This window comes from Pristiophorus japonicus, chromosome 21 (assembly GCF_044704955.1).
Source record: "Pristiophorus japonicus isolate sPriJap1 chromosome 21, sPriJap1.hap1, whole genome shotgun sequence".
In the NCBI taxonomy this organism is placed as follows: domain Eukaryota; kingdom Metazoa; phylum Chordata; class Chondrichthyes; family Pristiophoridae; genus Pristiophorus; species Pristiophorus japonicus.
Genome location: NC_091997.1, coordinates 20,040,871 through 20,061,512, shown reverse-complemented (window position 1 = coordinate 20,061,512; position 20,642 = coordinate 20,040,871). Strand labels below are relative to the sequence as shown.

General features: G+C 45.7%; 1 protein-coding gene across 1 annotated transcript in view; it reads left to right on the top strand.

Annotated features, from left to right (window-relative positions):
- Positions 1-20,642, top strand: part of asic2 (acid-sensing (proton-gated) ion channel 2) — a 515,434-nt gene that overhangs the window by 311,666 nt on the left and 183,126 nt on the right. Inside the window, exon 3 of the mRNA XM_070864453.1 lies at positions 2,090-2,240. Within this exon, the coding sequence (XP_070720554.1) occupies positions 2,090-2,240 (151 nt within the window). The remainder of the gene's footprint in view (positions 1-2,089; positions 2,241-20,642) is intronic.

Sequence of the window (20,642 nt, the reverse complement as noted above, 5' to 3'; positions counted from 1 at the left end):
TGGAGTGGATGAAATCTGGAAGTCACAACACTGTCACTATTCACTTCATGCCCAATAAACCTGTTAACAATCTGTGACCCACACGCAATGCCCCATCTATTGCGCAGCGGGGCAGGGAGGAGGGTAAGATCAGGATCTTGGGCTGGGTGTGGTAAGGAACTTCGGCTGGGGTGGGGTCATGAACTTGGACTGGGGGGAGTCAGGAACTTGGGCTGGGGGGGGGGGCAGGGTAAGGAACTTAATAAGATAAGAGAAGAAACCGGCTGGAGGGGCATGAACTTGGATTGAGAGGAGTCAGGAACTTGGGCAGGGGGTGTGGGTAAGGAACGTAGGCTGGGGGGCATGAACTTAGGCTGGGGGGCATGAACTTGGGCTGGGGGAGTCAGTAAATTGTTCTGGGATGGGAGAGCTCTATCCTGTCTGGGGTCTGAAGTCAGAATGGCTCGAATTACACTTTGCAAAGTCACTCAGAACTTGGGCTGGGCGATTCTAATTACACATTGCAGAGAAACTTCTGGGTGTGGCTTATGCTCCAAGGGGACCAATCATCAATCAGGTCATGTGATCATGTGAGCCTATCAGAGACAATCAGAGCTTTTTACGAGTGCAAATAGCTGCATCCATAATTGAAAGATGAGGACCTTTTCCTCGCACTTATGTTGAGCAAGTCAGGAACTTGGGTGGCCTTTTGTAGAAGTTAATTTCTGAATGATAGTATTTATGTAAAATATGTATTGTATGCTGAATCATTATCATCTTGCCAACTTGAATTTTTTAAGTGAACAGCAGTAATGAGTTATTATTTGTAAAGCGCAGGTGAATAGGAGCAATGGATTATAAGTGAGGTATGATTATGCAGTACTGTATTGACAAATTTGATAGACCTTTATCCAAGTGCGCAAAAGTGTACAAACCCTTGATCTTTGAGAATGGCACAAATTACTATATCCATTTCTCTGGAACCTCCTCCAGCCCTACAACCCTCCATGAGCTCTTGTGTTCCTCCAATACTGTACCATCTGCATTCCCGAATTCCTTCACCCCCCACTGCTAGTGGCTGTGTTTTCAGCTGCCTAGGCCCTAAGCACTAGAATTCCTTCCCTACACCTCTCCGTCTCTCCACCTACCTCTTTGAGCAAGCTTTTGGTTGCCTGTCCAAAGGTCTCCTTCTTTGGGTCCGTGTGTCTGATTATGCACCTGTGAAGCACCTTGAGATGTTTTACCACGTTAAAGGTCCTATAGATAGTCACCAAGAAATCCAATAGGGAATTCAGAAGAAACTTTTTTACCCAGAGAGTGGTGAGAATGTGAAACTTGCGACCACAGGGAGTGATTGAGGCGAATTGTATCGATGCATTTAAGGGGAGGCTGGACAATCATATGAAGGAGAAGGGAATAGAGGGTTCTGCTGATAGATTTAGATGAGGAAAGACGAGAGGAGGCTCGAGTGGAGCATAAATGCCGGCATGGATTGGTTGGGCCGAATGGCCTGTTTCTGTACCATATATCCTATGTAATATTAATGAAAGTTCTTTATATATATTAGGCAGAGCAGATTAGAGTATAATCACCTCAGTTCTTGTCAAATATTGTAGAAGGAAAAGAAAACATCCCTTCAAATGAGTTGATTATAGTGTTCTTCATCAGTACAAATTGATTACAGAGAGGATGTTTCCACTGATAGGGGAGACTAGAACTAGAGGGCATAATCTTAGAATAAGGGGCCGCCCATTTAAAACTGAGATGAGGAGGAATTTCTTCTCTCAGAGGGTTGTAAATCTGTGGAATTCGCTGCCTCAGGGATTTGTAGAAGCTGGGTCATTGAATAAATTTAAGACAGAGATAGACAGTTTCTTAATCGCTAAGGGAATAATGGGGAGCGGGTGGGGAAGTGGAGCTGAGTCCATGATCGGATCAGCCATGATGGTATTAAATGGCGGAACGGGCTCGAGAGGCCTTATGGCCTACTCCTGTTCCTATTTCTTATGTTCTTATGACTGTACTGAGAGCAATATAAATATCAAATATTGGAGAGCTATCTTATGCATAGCCTGTATTATTTATATATGTCTTTTCGTCTTTCCCTTAGGTTTTTACCAGATATGGGAAGTGCTACATGTTTAACTCAGGAAGTGATGACAAGCCTTTACTGACCACCGTGCAGGGTGGGACAGGTAATGGCCTCGAGATTATGTTGGACATTCAGCAGGATGACTACTTGCCGGTCTGGGGTGAAGCTGGTAAGAATTATTCCCTCCTATTAAAACAGAATTGTAGAACTGAGAGAAAAGTGACTGCCAGAGATGATGTAAAGCAATAATTTTATATTTCACTTATTTTTACTTAAATGTTTAGCGGCACTATTTTTTCCACCATTATCGCAATATTTCCAATTCTACCACTGTAGTACTGTAATTCTCAAAAACTATTGTCAAAAAATACCTGCAAGTTCATTTGTAACTGTGCCAAAACTTTGTTTAAAGTGCAATGGTGAAACATAGAAACATAGAAAATAGGTGCAGGAGTAGGCCATTCGGCCCTTCGAGCCTCATTACCATTCAATAAGATCATGGCTGATCATTCACCTCAGTACCCCTTTCCTGCTTTCTCTCCATACCCCTTGATCCCTTTAGCCATAAGGGCCATATCTAACTCCCTCTTGAATATATCCAACAAACTGGCATCAACAACTCTCTGCAGTAGAGAATTCCACAGGTTAACAACTCTCTGAGTGAAGAAGTTTCTCCTCATCTCAGTCCTAAATGGCTTACCCCTTATCTTTAGACTATGTCTCCTGGTTCTGGACTTCCCCAACATGGGGAACATTCTTCCTGCATCTAACCTGTCCAGTCCTGTCAGAATTTTATATGTTTCTATGAGATCCTCTCTCATTCTTCTAAACTCCAGTGAATACAGGCCCAGTCAATCCAGTCTCTCCTCATATGTCAGTCCTGCCATTCTGGGAATCAGTCTGGTGAACCTTCACCGCAGTAGCGAGTGTTACAGTTATGAGTAATTTGAAGAGGCAGTGCCCGCCCACTGCCCTAATCCATAATTTCAATAGTGATTTTGTTAGAAGTTTTTGACTTCTAGGTCAGAAAAATAACTAAGCTGTCCTTTATTTGGTTACACTTGCATTGAATAAGTAAGTTGAAATATGGATGAAGCAAATGCAAAGCGATACATCTATATTATTTTTCCTTGACTAGTTTACTAGACATGACATTTATAAGTCTCGACAGTTCAGGAACATTGGCCCAGAATTTGGGGTCGGAGGCTTCTACGAAAGTACCTGTTGCTCCCGGAGTTTCGGAGACTTCTGATCCTGGAACTCGATGCGAAGGCCTGCGTAGCGGGCCACATGTCCCTGCAGCGTAAGCGCTTCGTATACATCACTGGGATAACGTGGGCCAGCCCAACCTATCAGAGTAGGGGCATCCCCATTCATACTTAATGGTGATTCCAATTACCATAATTATGAATGGGCATACCTGCCAAAACACACAAGCACTTAAGGAACATTTTTTTAAAACATCACATATTTAAAATGAATCAAAATGGAATTTAATTCACCATTTAAAACAAAAATTTAATTTTTTGAAAAATAAATTTACATATTTTAATGGATCCAAAAATAAACTTACCTTATTTAATAGGATTTGAAATGCTTAAATTATTGAAAAAAATTGTATTATTCTGTGCTTTAAAAGCCTTACGCTGACAAAAGCAGGCCTTACACCTGCTTTTATCAGTCGTAAAAATTTGAAGAATATTTGCTGGGCAGGAGTTGTGCAAATAGCTTAACTCTTCACCCACGGAGCCCCTTTCCCTTTGGAAGCATGCAATCTGTTAAGAGGATTCTTGTGCATGCGCAGTGCTTGCTTAAACCCGGAACCCGTGGGGCGCGCAAATTCAGGCCCATTATAAGAACATAAGAACATAAGAAATAGGAGCAGGAGTAGGCCATACGGCCCCTCGAGCCTGCTCCATCATTCAATAAGATCATGGCTGATCTGATCATGGACTCAGCTCCACTTCCCTGCCCGCTCCCCATAACCCCTTATCCCCTTATCGTTTAAGAAACTGTCTATTTCTGTCTTAAATTTATTCAATGTCCCAGCTTCCATAGCTCTCTGAGGCAGTGAATTCCACAGATTTACAACCCTCTGAGAGAAGAAATTTCTCCTCATCTCAGTTTTTAATGGGCGGCCCCTTATTCTAAGATCATGCCCCCTAGTTCTAGTCTCCCCCATCATAGGAAACATCCTCCCTGCATCCACCTTGTCAAGCCCCCTCATAATCTTAAACGTTTCGATAAGATCACCTCTCATTCTTCTGAATTCCAATGAGTAGAGGCCCAACCTACTCAACCTTTCCTCATAAATCAACCCCCTGATCTCCGTAATCAATCTCCGTAGTGAACCTTCTCTAAACTGCCTCCAAAGCAAGTATATCCGTTCGTAAATATGGAAACCAAAACTGCACGCAGTATTCCAAGTGTGGCCTCACCAATACCCTGTACAGCTGTAACAAGACTTCCCCGCTTTTATACTCCATCCCCATTGCAATAAAGGCCAAGATACCATTGGTCTTCCTGATCACTTGCTGTACCTGCATACTATCCTTTTGTGTTTCATGCACAAGTACCCTCAGGTCCCGCTGTACTGCGGCACTTTGCAATCTTTCTCCATTTAAATAATAACTTGCTCTTTGATTTTTTTTCTGCCAGAGTGTATGACCTTGCACTTTCCAACATTATACTCCATCTGCCAAATTTTTGCCCACTCAATTAGCCTGTCTATGTCCTTTTGAAGATTTTTTGTGTCCTCCTCACACATTGCTTTTCCTCCCATCTTGTTTTATCTTTTGTTAACTTATAGTTTGGATCGCTGGAATCAGCACTTAAGGGTTAAAGCAGAATGGCACAAGAATAAGATAAAACATCTGTTCAGTTTCAGATCAGTTGACTATACTGTTCTTCGTCAGTCCAAATTGATAAGACTGAGGATAATATAAATGCCAGATGGCAATTGGCTGGGACATTTGCATTCAATGACAGGCATCTTTGCCGTTGCCAAGGATAACCTTCCTTCATTATTGATGAATGGCTCTTGTTCTAATGTATTTATAAGAAATACAGTCATTTGTTGTTATTCCACTCTCAGAGAGGGTGTTGACAAGTCATCTGGTCACAGGTCAAAGGTTATGCCAGCCTGGGGCACTGGCATTGATTGCCAGCTGTTTCTGTGACCTTTTGATAAGTGGACCGGGCACGTTGGTTGGCCAGAGCCTTCTGTGATTGACAGCACGTCCTCAGAGTCTTCCAGCTACAGAATTACATAGGCCACAGTTTCAGTGAGCCATCATTGATGAACCTCATGGTCAACAGTCAGAGAGCATGTTTGTGTTTTAAGAAATAGTTCCAACCAAGCCGGGAAATGCAGTTACGGCAAGAAACCATTTTTTTTAAAAGATCCATGATTATAAAGGAAATATGTGGCTTCTTTGTCGTTTTACAGGTGTATAGAAATTCTATATGTTGTGTTATACTGGTTACTGTCATTCATCATCATCATAGGCAGTCCCTCGGAATCGAGGAAGACTTGCTTCCACTCTAAAAATGAGCTCTTAGGTGACTGAACAGTCCAATACGAGAACCACAGTCCCTGTCACAGGTGGGACAGACAGTCGTTGAAGAAAAGGGTGGGTGGGACAGATTTGCCGCACGCTCTTTCCACTGCCTGCGCTTGATTTCTGCGTGCTTTCGACGACGAGACTCGAGGTGCTCAGCACCCTCCCGGATGCACTTCCTCCACTTAGGGCGGTCTTTGGCCAGGGACTCCCAGGTGTCGGTGGGGATGTTGTACTTCATCAAGGAGGCTTTGAGGGTGTCCTTGTAACATTTCCTCTGCCCACCTGGGGCTTGCTTGTCGTGAAGGAGTCCGAGTAGAGCGCTTGCTTTGGGAGTCTCATGTCAGGTATGCGAACAATGTGGCCATTTCCCATACCTCTGGAGCTTCTTATCAACAAGAGCAAGCATTGACGATGAGATTCAACACCGTCTCCAGTGCGCCAGTGCAGCCTTTGGCCGCCTGAGGAAAAGAATGTTCAAAGACCAGGCCCGCAAATCTGCCACCAAGTTCATGGTCTACAGGGCTGTAGTAATACCCGCCCTTCTGTATGGCTCAGAGACATGGGCCATGTACAGTAGACACCTCAAGTCGCTGGAGAAATACCACCAATGATGTCGTCGCAAGATCCTGCAAATCCCCTGGGAGGACAGACGCACCAACGTTGGCGTCCTCGACAAGGCCAACATCCCCAGCATCGAAGCACTGACAGTCATTCATCTGCTTTATGTAACCATTACCACTTATTTGTCCAAAGCCTGCATCTCACTTTGCTAGGAGTATATATTTTGTTTATTTTCTGAGAGAGAGGAAAATCCACAGGTTGGAATTTGATGCATTCCAGTAACCTGTGTACAGAGTAAGGATTTCTGTGATTTAACCCCTAGGCCTCGCTGTCATTCATCTAAATACTGGGCAGCAAAGATTGCACTCCAGATCATAGGAGCTATAAAATCCACTTACAGGAGTGGCTGATGATGCTGCACCCATGAAAATATCTACTGTCAAAACCCCAAAACATGAGAGTAGTTATCATTATAAACTTCAGTCCCATGCCTAACCAGATATTCAGCCAGTTCGTTCACTTTAAAGGTGGTATTTAACAGAACATATAGGGGGAGAAATTGCCCCGCGCCCCGATTGGGGGTGGTAAGCTACCGGGGCCAGGATCTTTATCGCCCAGCCCAGATGCCTGGATGAAATTGCCCGGAGGTTTGGGGGGGTGTTGTTGACAGTGCAGCACCCCACTTTTAGAGCCCCGGTGCGCGGTGACTCCTCACTGCCCCGCACCGACACCTTAACGCCCTGTGGAGGAAATTGCCCCGTGGGTCACGAAGCTGGCGGACATCTGCTCCCTGGGCGCTGATTAACGGGGAGTCCTGCAGTGGGGTTTTTAGACTATATATCACCTGCCACTCCAGTAAGTGGACCTTATCGCTCCGACGATCAGGAGTGCAATCTTTGCTGCCCTGTATCTAGATGATGACAAGCGTCCTCCTCCCTGGGTGAAAGCGACCTTGCTCCTCATTATCGCCATCCGGCGGCGCTAACGGGGCTATAAAAAGGGGCAATTTTGCCTCTGTCGGGCTCGAAATTCAACTCATTTGCACCTCCCGTTAACAACTCTCGCCATATTGGGCAAGAGTTTAGCGGTGGTGCTACGGCTTTGCGTCCACTCTCCTGCACCCGGAGTGCGTGACGTCATCGCTGAGTGCATCGCCCCGATAGCGCCCAGGCCCCAAAATTGACTTTCGCCCCCTGCTGCAGCGCCGGGCGAAAGCACTGGCGACTGCAGCTGCAGGAAGCGTGTCTCACACAGCCGGCCGCTACCGGGATGAAAATCAAAGGCGAGGTGGCCGAGTCAAAATTTTTTAAAAAACCTTCCCTCTCCTGATCCAGGGTCCCGGCTGCGATCGCTCAGCCCGGCACTCTGCCTGAGCACTGGGCTGATCGCACTGCACCCTCATTCCCCAGTGGTCCAGGTCCGACCCTTTTTCTTTATCAGAGTCGGCAGCGTGGGCCTTTCCCTTTAAGTGAGGGAGGGGCCCCTCGAACACGGCAGTGCTGCACGGCCCAGCGATCAGCGCTGCTGATGTGTCCGCCCTGTTAGTGCTCCAGGACTGAAGTGGAGTGCTTGAAGCGCTCCACTTCCTTCCCAGGGCGGCAACCCGAATTTCTGGAGAGGTTCGAAACTTCAGCTCCTGGCACGAAGTCTCACGCCTGCTGACTGTTACCGCCCCTAAATGGGGCAATACTGAATTGTTCCCCGTAAGTGCTTTAACTGGGTGCCGGGCCCTGGAACATCGTGGCGGAAGTGCGTCGAATGAGGGTGCGGGGCCCAGAAGAGGCGAGGGCCCAGGGGCAGCACGGGCCAGCCCACACTGCGATATGTGTGCGCACTGGGTCCATGCAGCAGAGCAGGTCTCCATTTGTCCTGGTTAATCCTTGCCACTGGACCAAGACCTAGCTCTGTCAAGCCCGTGAGGTGGCTGATGTGCAATGGTCACCACACGTTAAAAAAATTCACGCACAGGCATCTTCCACCCCCTCAATTGGAGTTCAGGACTGGAATATCGGGTCCTTTATTGAAACATCTGTGAACTCTCGTGGAAGCAAGTCATCCTTGTTCGAGGGACCGCCTATGATGATGAATCCATATAACCATTGCTCCCTTGGGGGAAAAAATTACTTTCTTTTTTCAACTCTTCTTTGAGGTTTGATAGCCTGTATTCATGTACTCTAGTCCTGTGCTCACAGTGCAGGTTAAATAATTTTTTGTATCTACATTATCTATTCTCTCAACACTTTCATATTTTTGATGATTTTTTTTCTCAGCAGTTTAAACCAATAGATAAAAGTTAATGATTCTTATAATTATTCCATAAAGGATCTAGTCCCACAATCTTTGACTAAGGTGCTTTCTTTGATGCCAACCCAGGGAGGGTCTGATCTTGCCAGCCTATTAAAGCTAAATTGAAGCCAATGGAATAAAAGGGGCAACATAGATACAAAATTGGTGAAGTAACATGAAACAGAGAGCAGTGGTAAACGGTTATTTATCGGACTGGAGGAAGTTACACATTGATGTTACCCAGGGTTGGTACTGGGACCACTGCTTTTCTTGATGTATATATATTTATACTAATGACTTGGCCTTGAGTGTACAGGGCACAATTTCAAAATTTGCAGATAACACAAAGCTTGGGACTACAGGTTGAACCTCCCTTATCCTGCACCCTCGTGGCCTGGCCTGTACCGGATAAAGGATTTTGCCGGACAACGGGACGTCACGCCGAACCTCCCCAGACTTACCGGGTACTGCTGACCTGGGGCACCAATAACACCCATGCTGAGTCCTCAGGCCGACCTCCTCACCTCCCGCTGCTCTCCGACCTCCCACTGCTCGCCGACCCCTCACCTCCCTCTGCTCGCTGACCTCTTCTGGGCCCCGACACCACCACTGGGCTCGACCTCGCACCAAGAGACCTGGCTGCTTCCACCCAGGTCGGGTCTGCCGATGCCGGAATGCTGCAAAATGGCAGGCGCCATGCAGCTCGATGGCTGCAGTTGTCTGTGTGAGTGTTGGGCTGTCTCTCTCTCTCTCTCTCTCTCTTGGGGGCTGTGGGTGTGAGTGTCGGGGGAGTCGGTGAAGGAGAGGAGGAGGCCGGCACGGATTCTCCGGATCACCGGCTATCCCGCATTCGATGCTGCAGCAGCTCCCGCTGCTTTCACACACAGACCCGACCCCCGGCCGGGAATGGTGCCGGACGAAGGGTGGTGCCGGATAAGGGGGTCCCGGATAAGAGAGGTTCAACCTGTACATGTATAATGAACAGTGAGGAGGGTAGTGATAGACTTCAAGAAGACATAGTCAGGCTGGTGGAATGGGCGGATATGTGGCAGATGAAATTTAATGCAGAAAAGGGTGAAGTGATAGATTTTGGAAGAAAGAATGAGAAAAGGCATTATAACCTAAAGGGTACAGTTCTAAAGGGGGTGCAGGAACAGAGAGACCTGGGGGTATATGTGCACAAATCGTTGAAAGTGGCAGGGCAGGTTGAGAAAGCGGTTTAAAAAAGCGTACGGGATCCTGGGCTTCATAAATAGAGGCATAGAGTACAAAAGCAAGGAAGTTATGATGAACCTTCATAAAACACTGGTTCGGCCTGAACTGGAGTATTGTGTCCAATTTTGGGCACCGCACTTTAGGAAGGATGTGAAGGCCTTCAAGAGGGTGCAGAAAAGATTTACAAGAATGGTTCCGGGGATGTGGGACTACAGTGACATGGATAGACTGGAGAAGCTGGGGTTGTTCTCCTTGGAGCAGAGAAGGTTGAGAGGAGATTTGATCGAGGGGTTTAAAATCATGAAGGGTGTAGATAGAATAAATAAAGGGAAATTCCAATGGCTGAAGGGTTGATAACCAGAGGGCACAGATTTAAGATGATTGACAAAAGAACCAGAGGTGACACGAGGGAAAACCTTTTGATGCAGCGAGTGGTTAGGATTTGGAATGCACTGCTTGATAGGATGATGGTTACAGATTCTAATAGTAGCCTTCAAAAGGGAATTGAATAAATGCTTGAAGGAGAAACAATTGCAGGGATGTGAGGAAAGAGCGGGGGAGTGTGACTATGGACTGCTCTTCGATCGAGCCATGCTGACACAATCTTCTGCATCAGGAGTTCGATATAAATACAAGTGGTTGTTTCACTGCATGATGTCCTCAGAGAATAATCTGTCTGTAACATATTTACATTCAAAAGAGGTCATTGTTGTTATTACCCGGTTTTGCACCGAATGTAATTGTCAGTCTTGGCTCAATGGTAATACATGGCTTCAGACAACACTGTTGAATTATTTTGGCAGGTTTTCAGTTACATGGATAGACTGGAGAAGCTGAGGTTGTTCTCCTTAGAGCAGAGAAGGATGAGAGGAGATTTGATAGAGGTGTTCAAAACCTGAGGGGTCTGGACAGCGCAGATCGAGAGAAACTGTTCCCATTGGTGGAAGGGTCGAGAACCAGATTTAAGGTGATTGGCGGAAGAACCAAAGGCGATATGTGGGAAAACCTTTTTACGCCGCGAGTGGTTAGGATCTGGAAAGCACTGCCTGAAAGGGTGGTGAGGACAGATTCAATCATGGCTTTCAAAAGGGAGTTGGATAAGTTGCTGAAGGGAAAAGAAATTGCAGGGCCACGGGGAAAGGGCGCGGGAGTGGGACTGGCTGGAGCGCTCTTGCAGAGAGCTCGACGGGCCGAATGGCCTCCTTCTGTGCTTGAACCATTCTATGATTCTGTGAAAGACAGATCATGCGACCCCTGTCTGGAAGTGCTTCGAGGCAGATTTTTCTTTGATTTTGCTAATTGCCTATCACAGCATCTGTCAGCATGTATAATCTAATATTCATTCAGATAATGATAACTGCTACAGCTGAAAGTCAATAATCTACTTTGTATATTATCGAAACAGGTTCGTGGTCATAGAATCATATCATCAGTGGTCATAGAATCACAGAATGATCATAGAGTCAGCAAATCATAGAGATTTACAGCACGGAAGGAGGCCATTTCAGCCCATTATGTCCGTGCCGGCCAACAAAGAGCTATCCAGCCTAATCCCACTTTCCAGCTCTTGATCCGTAGCCCTGTAGGTTACGGCACTTCAAGTGTACTTTTTAAATGTGGTGAAGGTTTCTGCCTCTACCACCCTTTCAGGCAGTGAGTTCCAGACCCCCACCACCCTCTGGGTGAAGAAATGTCCCCTCAAATCCCCTCTGAACCTTCTACCAATTACTTTAAATCTATGATACAGCATAGAAGGAGATCATTCAGCACATTGTACTTGTGCCAGCACTTTGGTAGTGCTATCCAATTAATCCTACTTCCCTGCTCTTTCCCCATAACCCTATAATTTAATTTCACCTTCCAAATATTTATCCAATTCTCTTCTGAATGTTACAATTGAAGCTTCCACCGCCCTTTCAGGCTGTGCATTCCAGGTCACACAACTCTGAAAAATAGTTCCTCATATTGCATCTGGTTCTTTTGTCAATCATCTTAAATCCGTGTCCTCTGGTCTTTCTCAGACAATCAACGCGCGACCCTCACCCAAAGTAGAAGATGTTGTTAATCTTGTGATCCTCACTTTTAAGATACATTTTTGACAATTTCAAAATATAAAAATCATTTACTTGTTGGTCCCTCTTTTGTATTTCTCTCAGGAAATCTTAGGTGTCTTTGTGTTTCTCTTATCGCCGTCACTATTACTGTGCAATCTCAGATCAGCGCTGCGGGGGATATTGTGTACATGTCATTGTCAGGGTAGCTGCTTAGTGAACACTAGTTGAACTGAGCTATGGTATGGGTGCCTGCAGGGTTCATAGCTACACTGCTACAAGATTTTTGTCAGGGTGTTGAAAATCTGAATGGAGCTGACAGAGCAACCAAACTGTTTGATATAATGTGACAGCATTGGGTCCAGGAGGGATAAGCATTTGTCAATAAAATCCTGCCCATTACAAGGGGAACGAGCTTCATACTGAACCCAGTGCTCTAATCACATGACTACTATCTTCATGATTTCATTACTACTAATGAGAGCAGGCTCTTCTTGTTGACTTAGTTTACCCGAGTTGTCTTGACATAAAATAAATGAGCAACTGTTTTTTTCCAGTGAAATGTGAAATATCTGAACCTGTGACTTCCCAATTATATAATTTTGTCCACACTTAGCAAGATAATGATGCGACGTATCCCGCCTACAGGAAAAAGGTAATACAGTAGAGTAAAAGAGAGAATATAACCCTCTTAATGGATCTTCACCTGTGCTGAGAAAACATGCACACAAATGCAGACATGCACACACGCGCATATTATAATACTCACTCTGAAAGACTCAAGGCTAAAACCAGGGGTCCAGTTTGGTCTCAAAATCCGGATTATGTGAGATGGACAGAATCTGTGCCTGGGATGGCTGGCTGCCTGGGCCAAGCCAGCGCACTGAGGTGGCTGTACCCAGTTTAGCAGAGCCAGCTTATTTTACTACTTAGCATAAGCTCCCAGCCCAGCTATGGCCTTGCACCAGCACCTAGGCTGATGATGGATCTGCAAAATGTGGGCAGCAGTTCAAACTTGTAGGAATTATCTATGACTTTCACACCTCCTGGATTGGGGTAGAAATGTTGTCAAAATATAAAAGATTGACAGTGGATCGACACCCCGCTGTCAACCCACCCCCATGTCAGTTTCCCAAGTGCCAGGTCTGTCAGCGCTTTACAGACCCGACACCAAGCAGCGGGGGGGAGCCAATTGACATTGTTAAGAGCTTGTTAAAAGGCACTTAAACAGCACTTTACCATCGACTTACCATTTTTCCAGCTTTTTCACCAGGTTCCCGGCACTCGGGGATCATGTCAGGTAAGTAGGTCGGGTTCTCAATGACTCTCCATTCCTCTCAATAGGTGACAGCTAGTAGTATAAAAGCTACCATTTCACAACTGTTCACTTTCCAATATTAGACGCTGGAGCCTTCAGGATTTGGAATACACTTTTCAGCCTTAGGAGTAAACTCTCTATCCACTCTCACCTCATTGGAACAACCTCTCTCACCATTGACAGATCGCTTCTGTCATCTCAACTTCAGCTGCCATCTATTCCATCAGTATTGGTGACCTTGAAAAAATCTCACCTTGGTCCTCAGAATCCCACCACGATCAGCCCCAACACCAACGTCACCAACAACAACACCAACCTACTCCGCAATCACCTGATGCTGCACAGGACACAGGGCATCAGCACCTGACCACATTGCTGCCTGGGATGCCAGGGATGGCCTCACCACGGCCAGATTTACTTCACTTAATGCTGTACACCCTGGCTGCCACATGATGCACCAGGTTGGCACCACCCTACGCTAGCACCAGAAAGCATCCCTGCAATATCCAATCCATTCCTTTCACAAACATCACCATTGCGGGGGTACCCTTATGTCTCATCATTCACTACAACTCACTAAGCCACTTCCAAAGGAGCACACAAATCTGTTCAAGAATGCAAAGTGTTGAAACTAAAGATTTCAATGTTTGGCAACTCATCAACAGAAACTTTACATGAACATTGTCTAAAAGACCGAAGTACCTACCCTTGTGTGCTGTTAGTTGGTATGGTTGGACAAAGATGAGGGTGAGTGTGAGGTGTGGCTAGTGAGATGGGGAAGTGATAATGTAGATAGATAGAGAAGGATGATGGGAGATGCAAGGTAAGTTGGTGTGAGTAAGGATGTGCAGGAGTAGAGTAGGGAAGGTAGAGTGATGGGGATATGATGAGTGGCACAGCAGGATCAGGTTGAGCGTGGCTTTGCAGTAGCGTTTTGCGATCTACTGAGATCATTGAAAGGTTTGCGCCATTGTAGCCTGGTCCTCCTAATGACATCCCTGCTTGTGCCCTCCTGTGCAATATACATCCAGGCTGCGTTGGTGTCCTGAGGAGGTCTCTTCCGCCCATTGGAAGGAAAGAGAACCTCCCTGTGTGCTGTGACTCCCTCCATAAGCATCTGGAGGGAGTGATGGGAGAGGCTGGGTGCAGCTGTGCCCCTCTGTGCAGTGATTGTCAGTGTTTGCAGCAGCTCAATGCTGCAGAACACTGACAGAACAACTGTCAAAATGAATGTGGGCATGGTCCCTTTAAAGAAACCGGCTGATGATGCATCATCGAATGACATCATCAGACCCGCTTCCTTTTACTTGGGCGGAAACCTCGCAGGGCGGGCTTAACAAGCCTCATCAACGGAAGATTTTTCTCACAGAACGGGAGGGAGCAGGGTGCGGAGTCACAAGCCGCCAACTACTCCATCCGTACTGGGCCCACCTGGGTAGGCGAAATCACACCCTGGGTGTTAGAGTGGGGTACATAGACCTGAATCCGCCTTAACAGAAACCCACAGATACACTATCTCTCACAGAGATCTTTTATTTAACCATGAACACACGGATTAAATAAAGAACACAACTTGCCAGCACAAGCATGCCAGGCCGAATGGCTGCCTTCTGTGTTGTAAGTGTTTAGACCTGTCCAGGAGTCTTCAAGTGCCTGGTTGCCAAACCGCCGATCACCCGAAATGTGTTGAAATCTTTAGACGTTTTCTTCCAGGACACCTTTGTCCTCGCCGACTGCAGTAAAGGAGCTAGGCAATGTTATGTCCTTATATTTTTTGGCCTAGAAATTCGATTAAGCCTGAAAACGGGTGGTGCTACCGCGGGCTAGGGTTAACGGCCGCCTGAAAGAAGAGAACAGGCAGCGCTGGTACTTTGGTGCTGCCCGCTGATTTAAATGGGCATAGTGCAGAATCTTCTATGCAATGCCCTCTTTCCAGCGGTTACATCAGCAGGAGGTTGAAGGTCGGGTCTGAGGATTGGGGCGGCATTCTCGGGCAGTTACCTACTGACAGTGCTGTTTGGGATCATTTTGTGGCGGTTCCTGGCTTTTGCTGGGTCAGGAGGCATCGAGTCCAATGATGGCCTGTAGGGCTGGAGCATTGTCGGTTGTGGCACATTAGGAGGGATGTGTTTGTCCACGGCTCCCCTCTTACTTTCTCGGACATTTGTCTGGGTCTTGTGTGGGGCCCACAAATGGGCATTGGACTGCCTGGTACTCTCACCTTTGCTGACTGCCATAGGTCCATGGACATTTCACCCAGATGCTTGCTGTGTGGAGGTTTGTGGTGCACCTTGGTGCTGAAGGGGAAGGGGGCTGGGGATGTATCGTCTTTCAGCTAGCAGTGACAGTGCACTCGCCTGCATATCACATCGGAGATTCACTCCCCGGTGAGTAGATCTTAAAGCACAGGCTCCGAACCATTGGGACTGTGATGGTGAACACCACAAAAAGACGGTGGCATAGATGTTGTTAAATCGTTTCATGATAAATCAATTGAAATAATTTTTTTAAAAAGGGAAACATGAGCCTTCTGGTCACCAGTTTACTGGGTGGGGTAAATCGTGCAGAAGAGAGTTCCGTTGCATTTTTAACAACAGCAGACTTTTGAAGAACTCTTGATGACAATAGGGTATTGAACCTTCCTTAATTTTTGGATTTTTAAAAGCAGACTTCAAAACTTTTTATGAGTTTCTAAACTGGAAAACCCAATTTATAAAATTTAAGGAAATGCGGCTTTGATTTTTTTCCCTCAGATTCTTACAACGGTAGTGCAGTTTTACAGTATTTACCTCCTGCAATGTTTCACTGACCTGGGGCGGGCGGGGTGGTGTGGAGAGACTTGATGCATCTCACTGGGAACAGTTTTCACTGCAATTACTCAGTCTGAGCTCTCCATAGTCTTAGCAGTCGTTCTCTGCAAGGGTTATAGTACACCGCCGCTCTCTCCCGGGTCTACGCGCTGTCAAGGGTTGCTGCATGGGCGTGCTTTAGAGAGGGCGGTAAAGGGAGTGGCGACATCCAAAATCAATAAGCGTGCATCAATTCAGCATTGCACACTGATTAACGTCACGCTCCCGGTAATTAAAAATACTTGCGGTGAGCCCAGGCAATAGCAGCGCCGCTGACCTGCCCAATATGGCGGCTGCTGTGTTCCGTGCCAGAAGTGGGCGGAAGCAAACCGGCCACCAATTTTTCTTTAAAACTGCCCTTAATGGCTGGCACTAAGGGTTCAAATTTCTAGGCTATAGTGCCCAGACTTCCCTTGTGATTTTCACACACCCATCTCAATGATTGGTTCCTTCAAGCGTGGCTATTCTACTTGTTGTTCATGGTTGGTGCAAAGTTTAGTGGGGTTACTTCATCTTGCATGTCACTTGTTGAAGTTTAGTGGGGGTTTTATCTCAAGACAGTACCAACCAGTTCTGATGATCCCACAGCAGCCCCAGATTTGTCCTTGGTTACAAGCTCCTCTAATTCTGCCCTCTTGAACATCCCTGATTATAATCGCTCATCCATTGGTGGCCATGCCTTCTGTTGCCTAGGCCCCAAGCTCTGGAACTCCCTGTCTAAACCTCTCCGCCTCGCTACCTCTCTTTCCTCCTTAAAACATACCTCTTTGGCCAAGCTTATGGTCACCTGCACTAATTTCTACTTCGGCGACTCAGTGTCAATCTTTTTATCTCACAATACTCCTGTGAAGCACCTTGGGATGTTTCACTATGTTAAAGGCGCTATTTAAATACAGGTTGTTGTTGTTGTTGCCTTTGTCTGACAAGATAAATGTCAGATAAAATGTTCCTCCATATTCCACGTTTTTCAGCTTGCAATTTAATCTGGTTTGGCCATCATTTAAATTCTCTTTTGTTTTAAAGTTCTTCTGGTTGTGGAGAGAAGCTCTCCAGAGGCGATGAGGTCAGTGGCAGTCTTGGAAACACTGGCTTGATGTTCGGTAGTTGGATCATGGTCCGGTGGAGGCAGGAGGAAGCTAGTGAGTTGGCGTCAGCCTCCACAAGGTCGAGGTTGGCTCATCAAACAACAAGAGCACTACCCTTGCAAACAGGTTTAGTAACGATGTTGTGGTTGGAGCTGAGAGAACAATTAATTTCTATCTCATTAATGAGCCCTGGAGGAACTTTACTGTCCAATACAATATTCTCATAATATCTTTAAAACATAGATCAAATGGTTCCACTTGGTCCAGGTTTTAATTTAACTTAACCAAATCTCTTCTTGGACCTTTTCATTTCCAAAATATTGTGCCTGAGTCCACCTTGTCAGTTCCAATGACCCCAGATCCAATAGCAGTATTGTTTGACTGATAGGTTTTGGCAATGTTCAATTTTATTCCCCCTGGAAAATAACTTTCTTCCTTGATGCAAAGGAACCACCTATACCGCTCTCCTCTCCTTTTAATGAATATTGTATTATCCCCTTAACCTTCAGGTAAATTTTCCATTCTCGAGTGCTTGAAACAGCAACTCATATAAATGTTATTTTTTATCAATTCCAGTTTCAGAAACAAATGACGCCCAGGCTTGGAGGTTTTACATTAGAGACATAGAAACATAGAAAATAGGTGCAGGAAAAGGCCATTCGGCCCTTCGAGCCTGCACCGCCATTCAATATGATCATGGCTGATCATGCAACTTCAGTACCCCATTCCTGCTTTCTCTCCATACCCCTTGTTTGCAATTAATTTGGAGGTAACTTCCATAGCACTATGTTTCGGAAGGTAAAACATGACACTGAATGGGTTATATCCGAGCCCTTGAAAGGCAAAATCTTACGTCTAAATTGTGCTGTGACATTTGATATCTGCCGATGTCTGCAGATAAGTTCTTAAATTCTTAAAACTGCTGGATCTCTTGCTGCACCATCAGTATCCATGTGATAGCCACCTATTTAAAAGAAAAGAAACATGGTGAATCCATTGTGGTTCTGGTTCAGAGGGGTTCATTTGTCAATCCATAAAATTCCTTCTGTCACCATGCAGAAATATCCACTTAAAATTAGGAAATTTAAATTTAATAATGCCCGATATATAAATTTACATTCAGCAGCACAGAAGTTGTTGGTTGGTGAATTTTCTTTTACAAAACAGCTGTCAGTGGAAAGGGTGAACTCCTTTGCGGGTCTATAAGAAGGCGGAGCAAAACATCATCGGACGCACGCAATTGCCTCACTTCACGTTCGAATGAAAAGAACCAAAACTCTCTTTATACTTTTTTTCTTCCAGTCTTTGTACCTTTTCAAATGTACACAAACTTTCCTGATACTGTTAAATTCAGAAATAAATTTCAGCTTCTCTTTTACTTCCAATTTTTCAAAGCATAAGCCACGAAGGCACAGAAATGTTATCGATCCCCAGGAATTAAAAATAAGTTAAAACAGCATAAATTAGCCATGCCACTATTAACTTTAAACATTCTGTTAGACAATTCAGTAATATAAAACAACTGCAATAGTCTCCAGATCGTTATGTCACTAGCATTCCCTCTTTTTCTACATGCTTTCTAGTACCATCGGTCAGTTAACAAGCAGAATCGCCTCAAATATTCCAACATTTCAATTCAAATCATCGTACATTTAACAATAAATTCAACACTGCCAATTTTTATATATCTGATAATCTCATTTACAATAGCCAGGATTTCACTGTGACCACAATGAAAGTCGAGTTTTCACAATGTAATATGTCCGTCAACCTCTCTAATTCTAACTTAATTCAGGTCAATATTTTATTAGCTAAACATAATACCGAACAGATAAAATATTCAAAAAAGAAAAGTAAATCGTCTTCTTGTTTTTTTTCTCTTCAGGCGCATTTCCAAATGACTGTACAAGTATTGAATATAGCTGAAGAAAAGGTTAGCTTTCACATTGAAACAAAAACCTTTAACACTCTACGCAGCAGAGAAAAAAGATCGGACCCACAGCCAGTGGCACCAAACTCGGGCTTTTCAAAAGTTGTCCCTCTCTCCTTGTTTTATTTAATCAGAGCCAAATCTATCCTTTTTCTCCCAACCTAATTTACAATTTCTGATTACTACTTTCTTGCCAAAACCTTAGCGGGTGGGAGAGAGTCAATCACATTAGCTGGTCTCGGGCTTGCAGTAACTGTGCTTCGTAAACATTCAAATTGATTTGAAATGAGGCCATGCATTTTTAATTTAAACGATTAAGTGCTAGCAATTTTAACTGTACTCCAATTAAAACAAAGGGGAGAAATTGGGGTCGTTTTCACCTCCCATTGGGGCGCTAACGGGGTGCAAACAACTTAGCGCCCGGGCACGGTGCCGCTAACGACTCCCGTTAAATTGTGCAGGAGTCCAGCTGAGGCGCCAAACCGGTAACGCCTCGCTTCCGACAGTACCGCCCCAGGCCGGAGATAAATTTTGCTTTTGTCGTTACCTCTTATTTTTATTTTTAACCTTACACATTTACTTTGCATCATTTCAGCCTTTTGCAGCACCCATTGCTGTTGCCTCCAGTGCACCTCTGGTCTCTGTGGTCTCGCCCAACTTGGTGCCTGTCTCTTCTGGCCTTATCCCGCTGCTATTGGTCCTACCCTCACACTCAGCCAATGCCTCTCTCATCCTTTCTTGCTGCTGTTCCAGGCTCTGCCCCACTTTCTCGCTCCTTGGACTCTGCCCTCCGCTCTCAATAAGTCCCCCGCGTGTTCCTCTGCCTTTTAGGCATCCGCTACCAAAATACACCACCCATCCATTGCTGTCACCCGTGGTAGTCCGTACAATCCCACGTCTGTGGCCCTACTGGCTAGAGGCCTCGATTTTAATGCCCCTGGCCTGGTTTACGGCAGTTAAAATGCAGCAGAGGCTCACCCACTTGTTTCCTTCACCAATCTGGGTGACCGCAATTTTAAATTGCAGGCGGCAAGCAGTGTTCGCTGTAATTTAACTGGCTGCGTGGCACATTCAATTTTTCACACATGCGCGGTTATTTCCATTGTAAAGCCGGTGAGTGGACCTCCGGACCACTGTGCAGCCGCGCGTTTAGCAGGAACATTGGCGGCAAGAGCCCCCACTGAAAGCTGACTGGGTCCTTTCAAATATGCAAATCAGGCTCCGATAACACCAAACGTGCCGGGAACAGCAGCCAGGGCCAGGAGAGGCCAATAAGTTCAGTTATTTTTTTCTAGTTTTAAGAATTAGCAATTAAGAATGCTTCTCCAGGCCCCACAAAGAAACTTTGGGCATTTACTGTTCTGGGATCTCCCCCCGCCCTGTCTATCTACTTGCCTTAGTGCCTGGGACTGGATCCTCTGATTCCTGGCGGTTGCCTCCGACTGGCACAAATTTAACGTTTGGTTTCCCACCAATTTCCCATCAGTTTTGGCCGGGAGGTTGGCAAGCGGCATGCAAATGAGGCCTGGTCGTTAAAACCAGCCTCGCCCACCCGCTGCTGTTCCTGGCCAGGCACGCCTCTCGCTCTACGGCCTACATGTCCGGCAATTAAATTCAAGGCCTGGGTCTTTGACTATTTCCTTGTTCAGCCACACTGCCCAGTTAAAGCGCCACGCACATCACCAGCGAGGGCAACAGATCTGAGCTACAAGA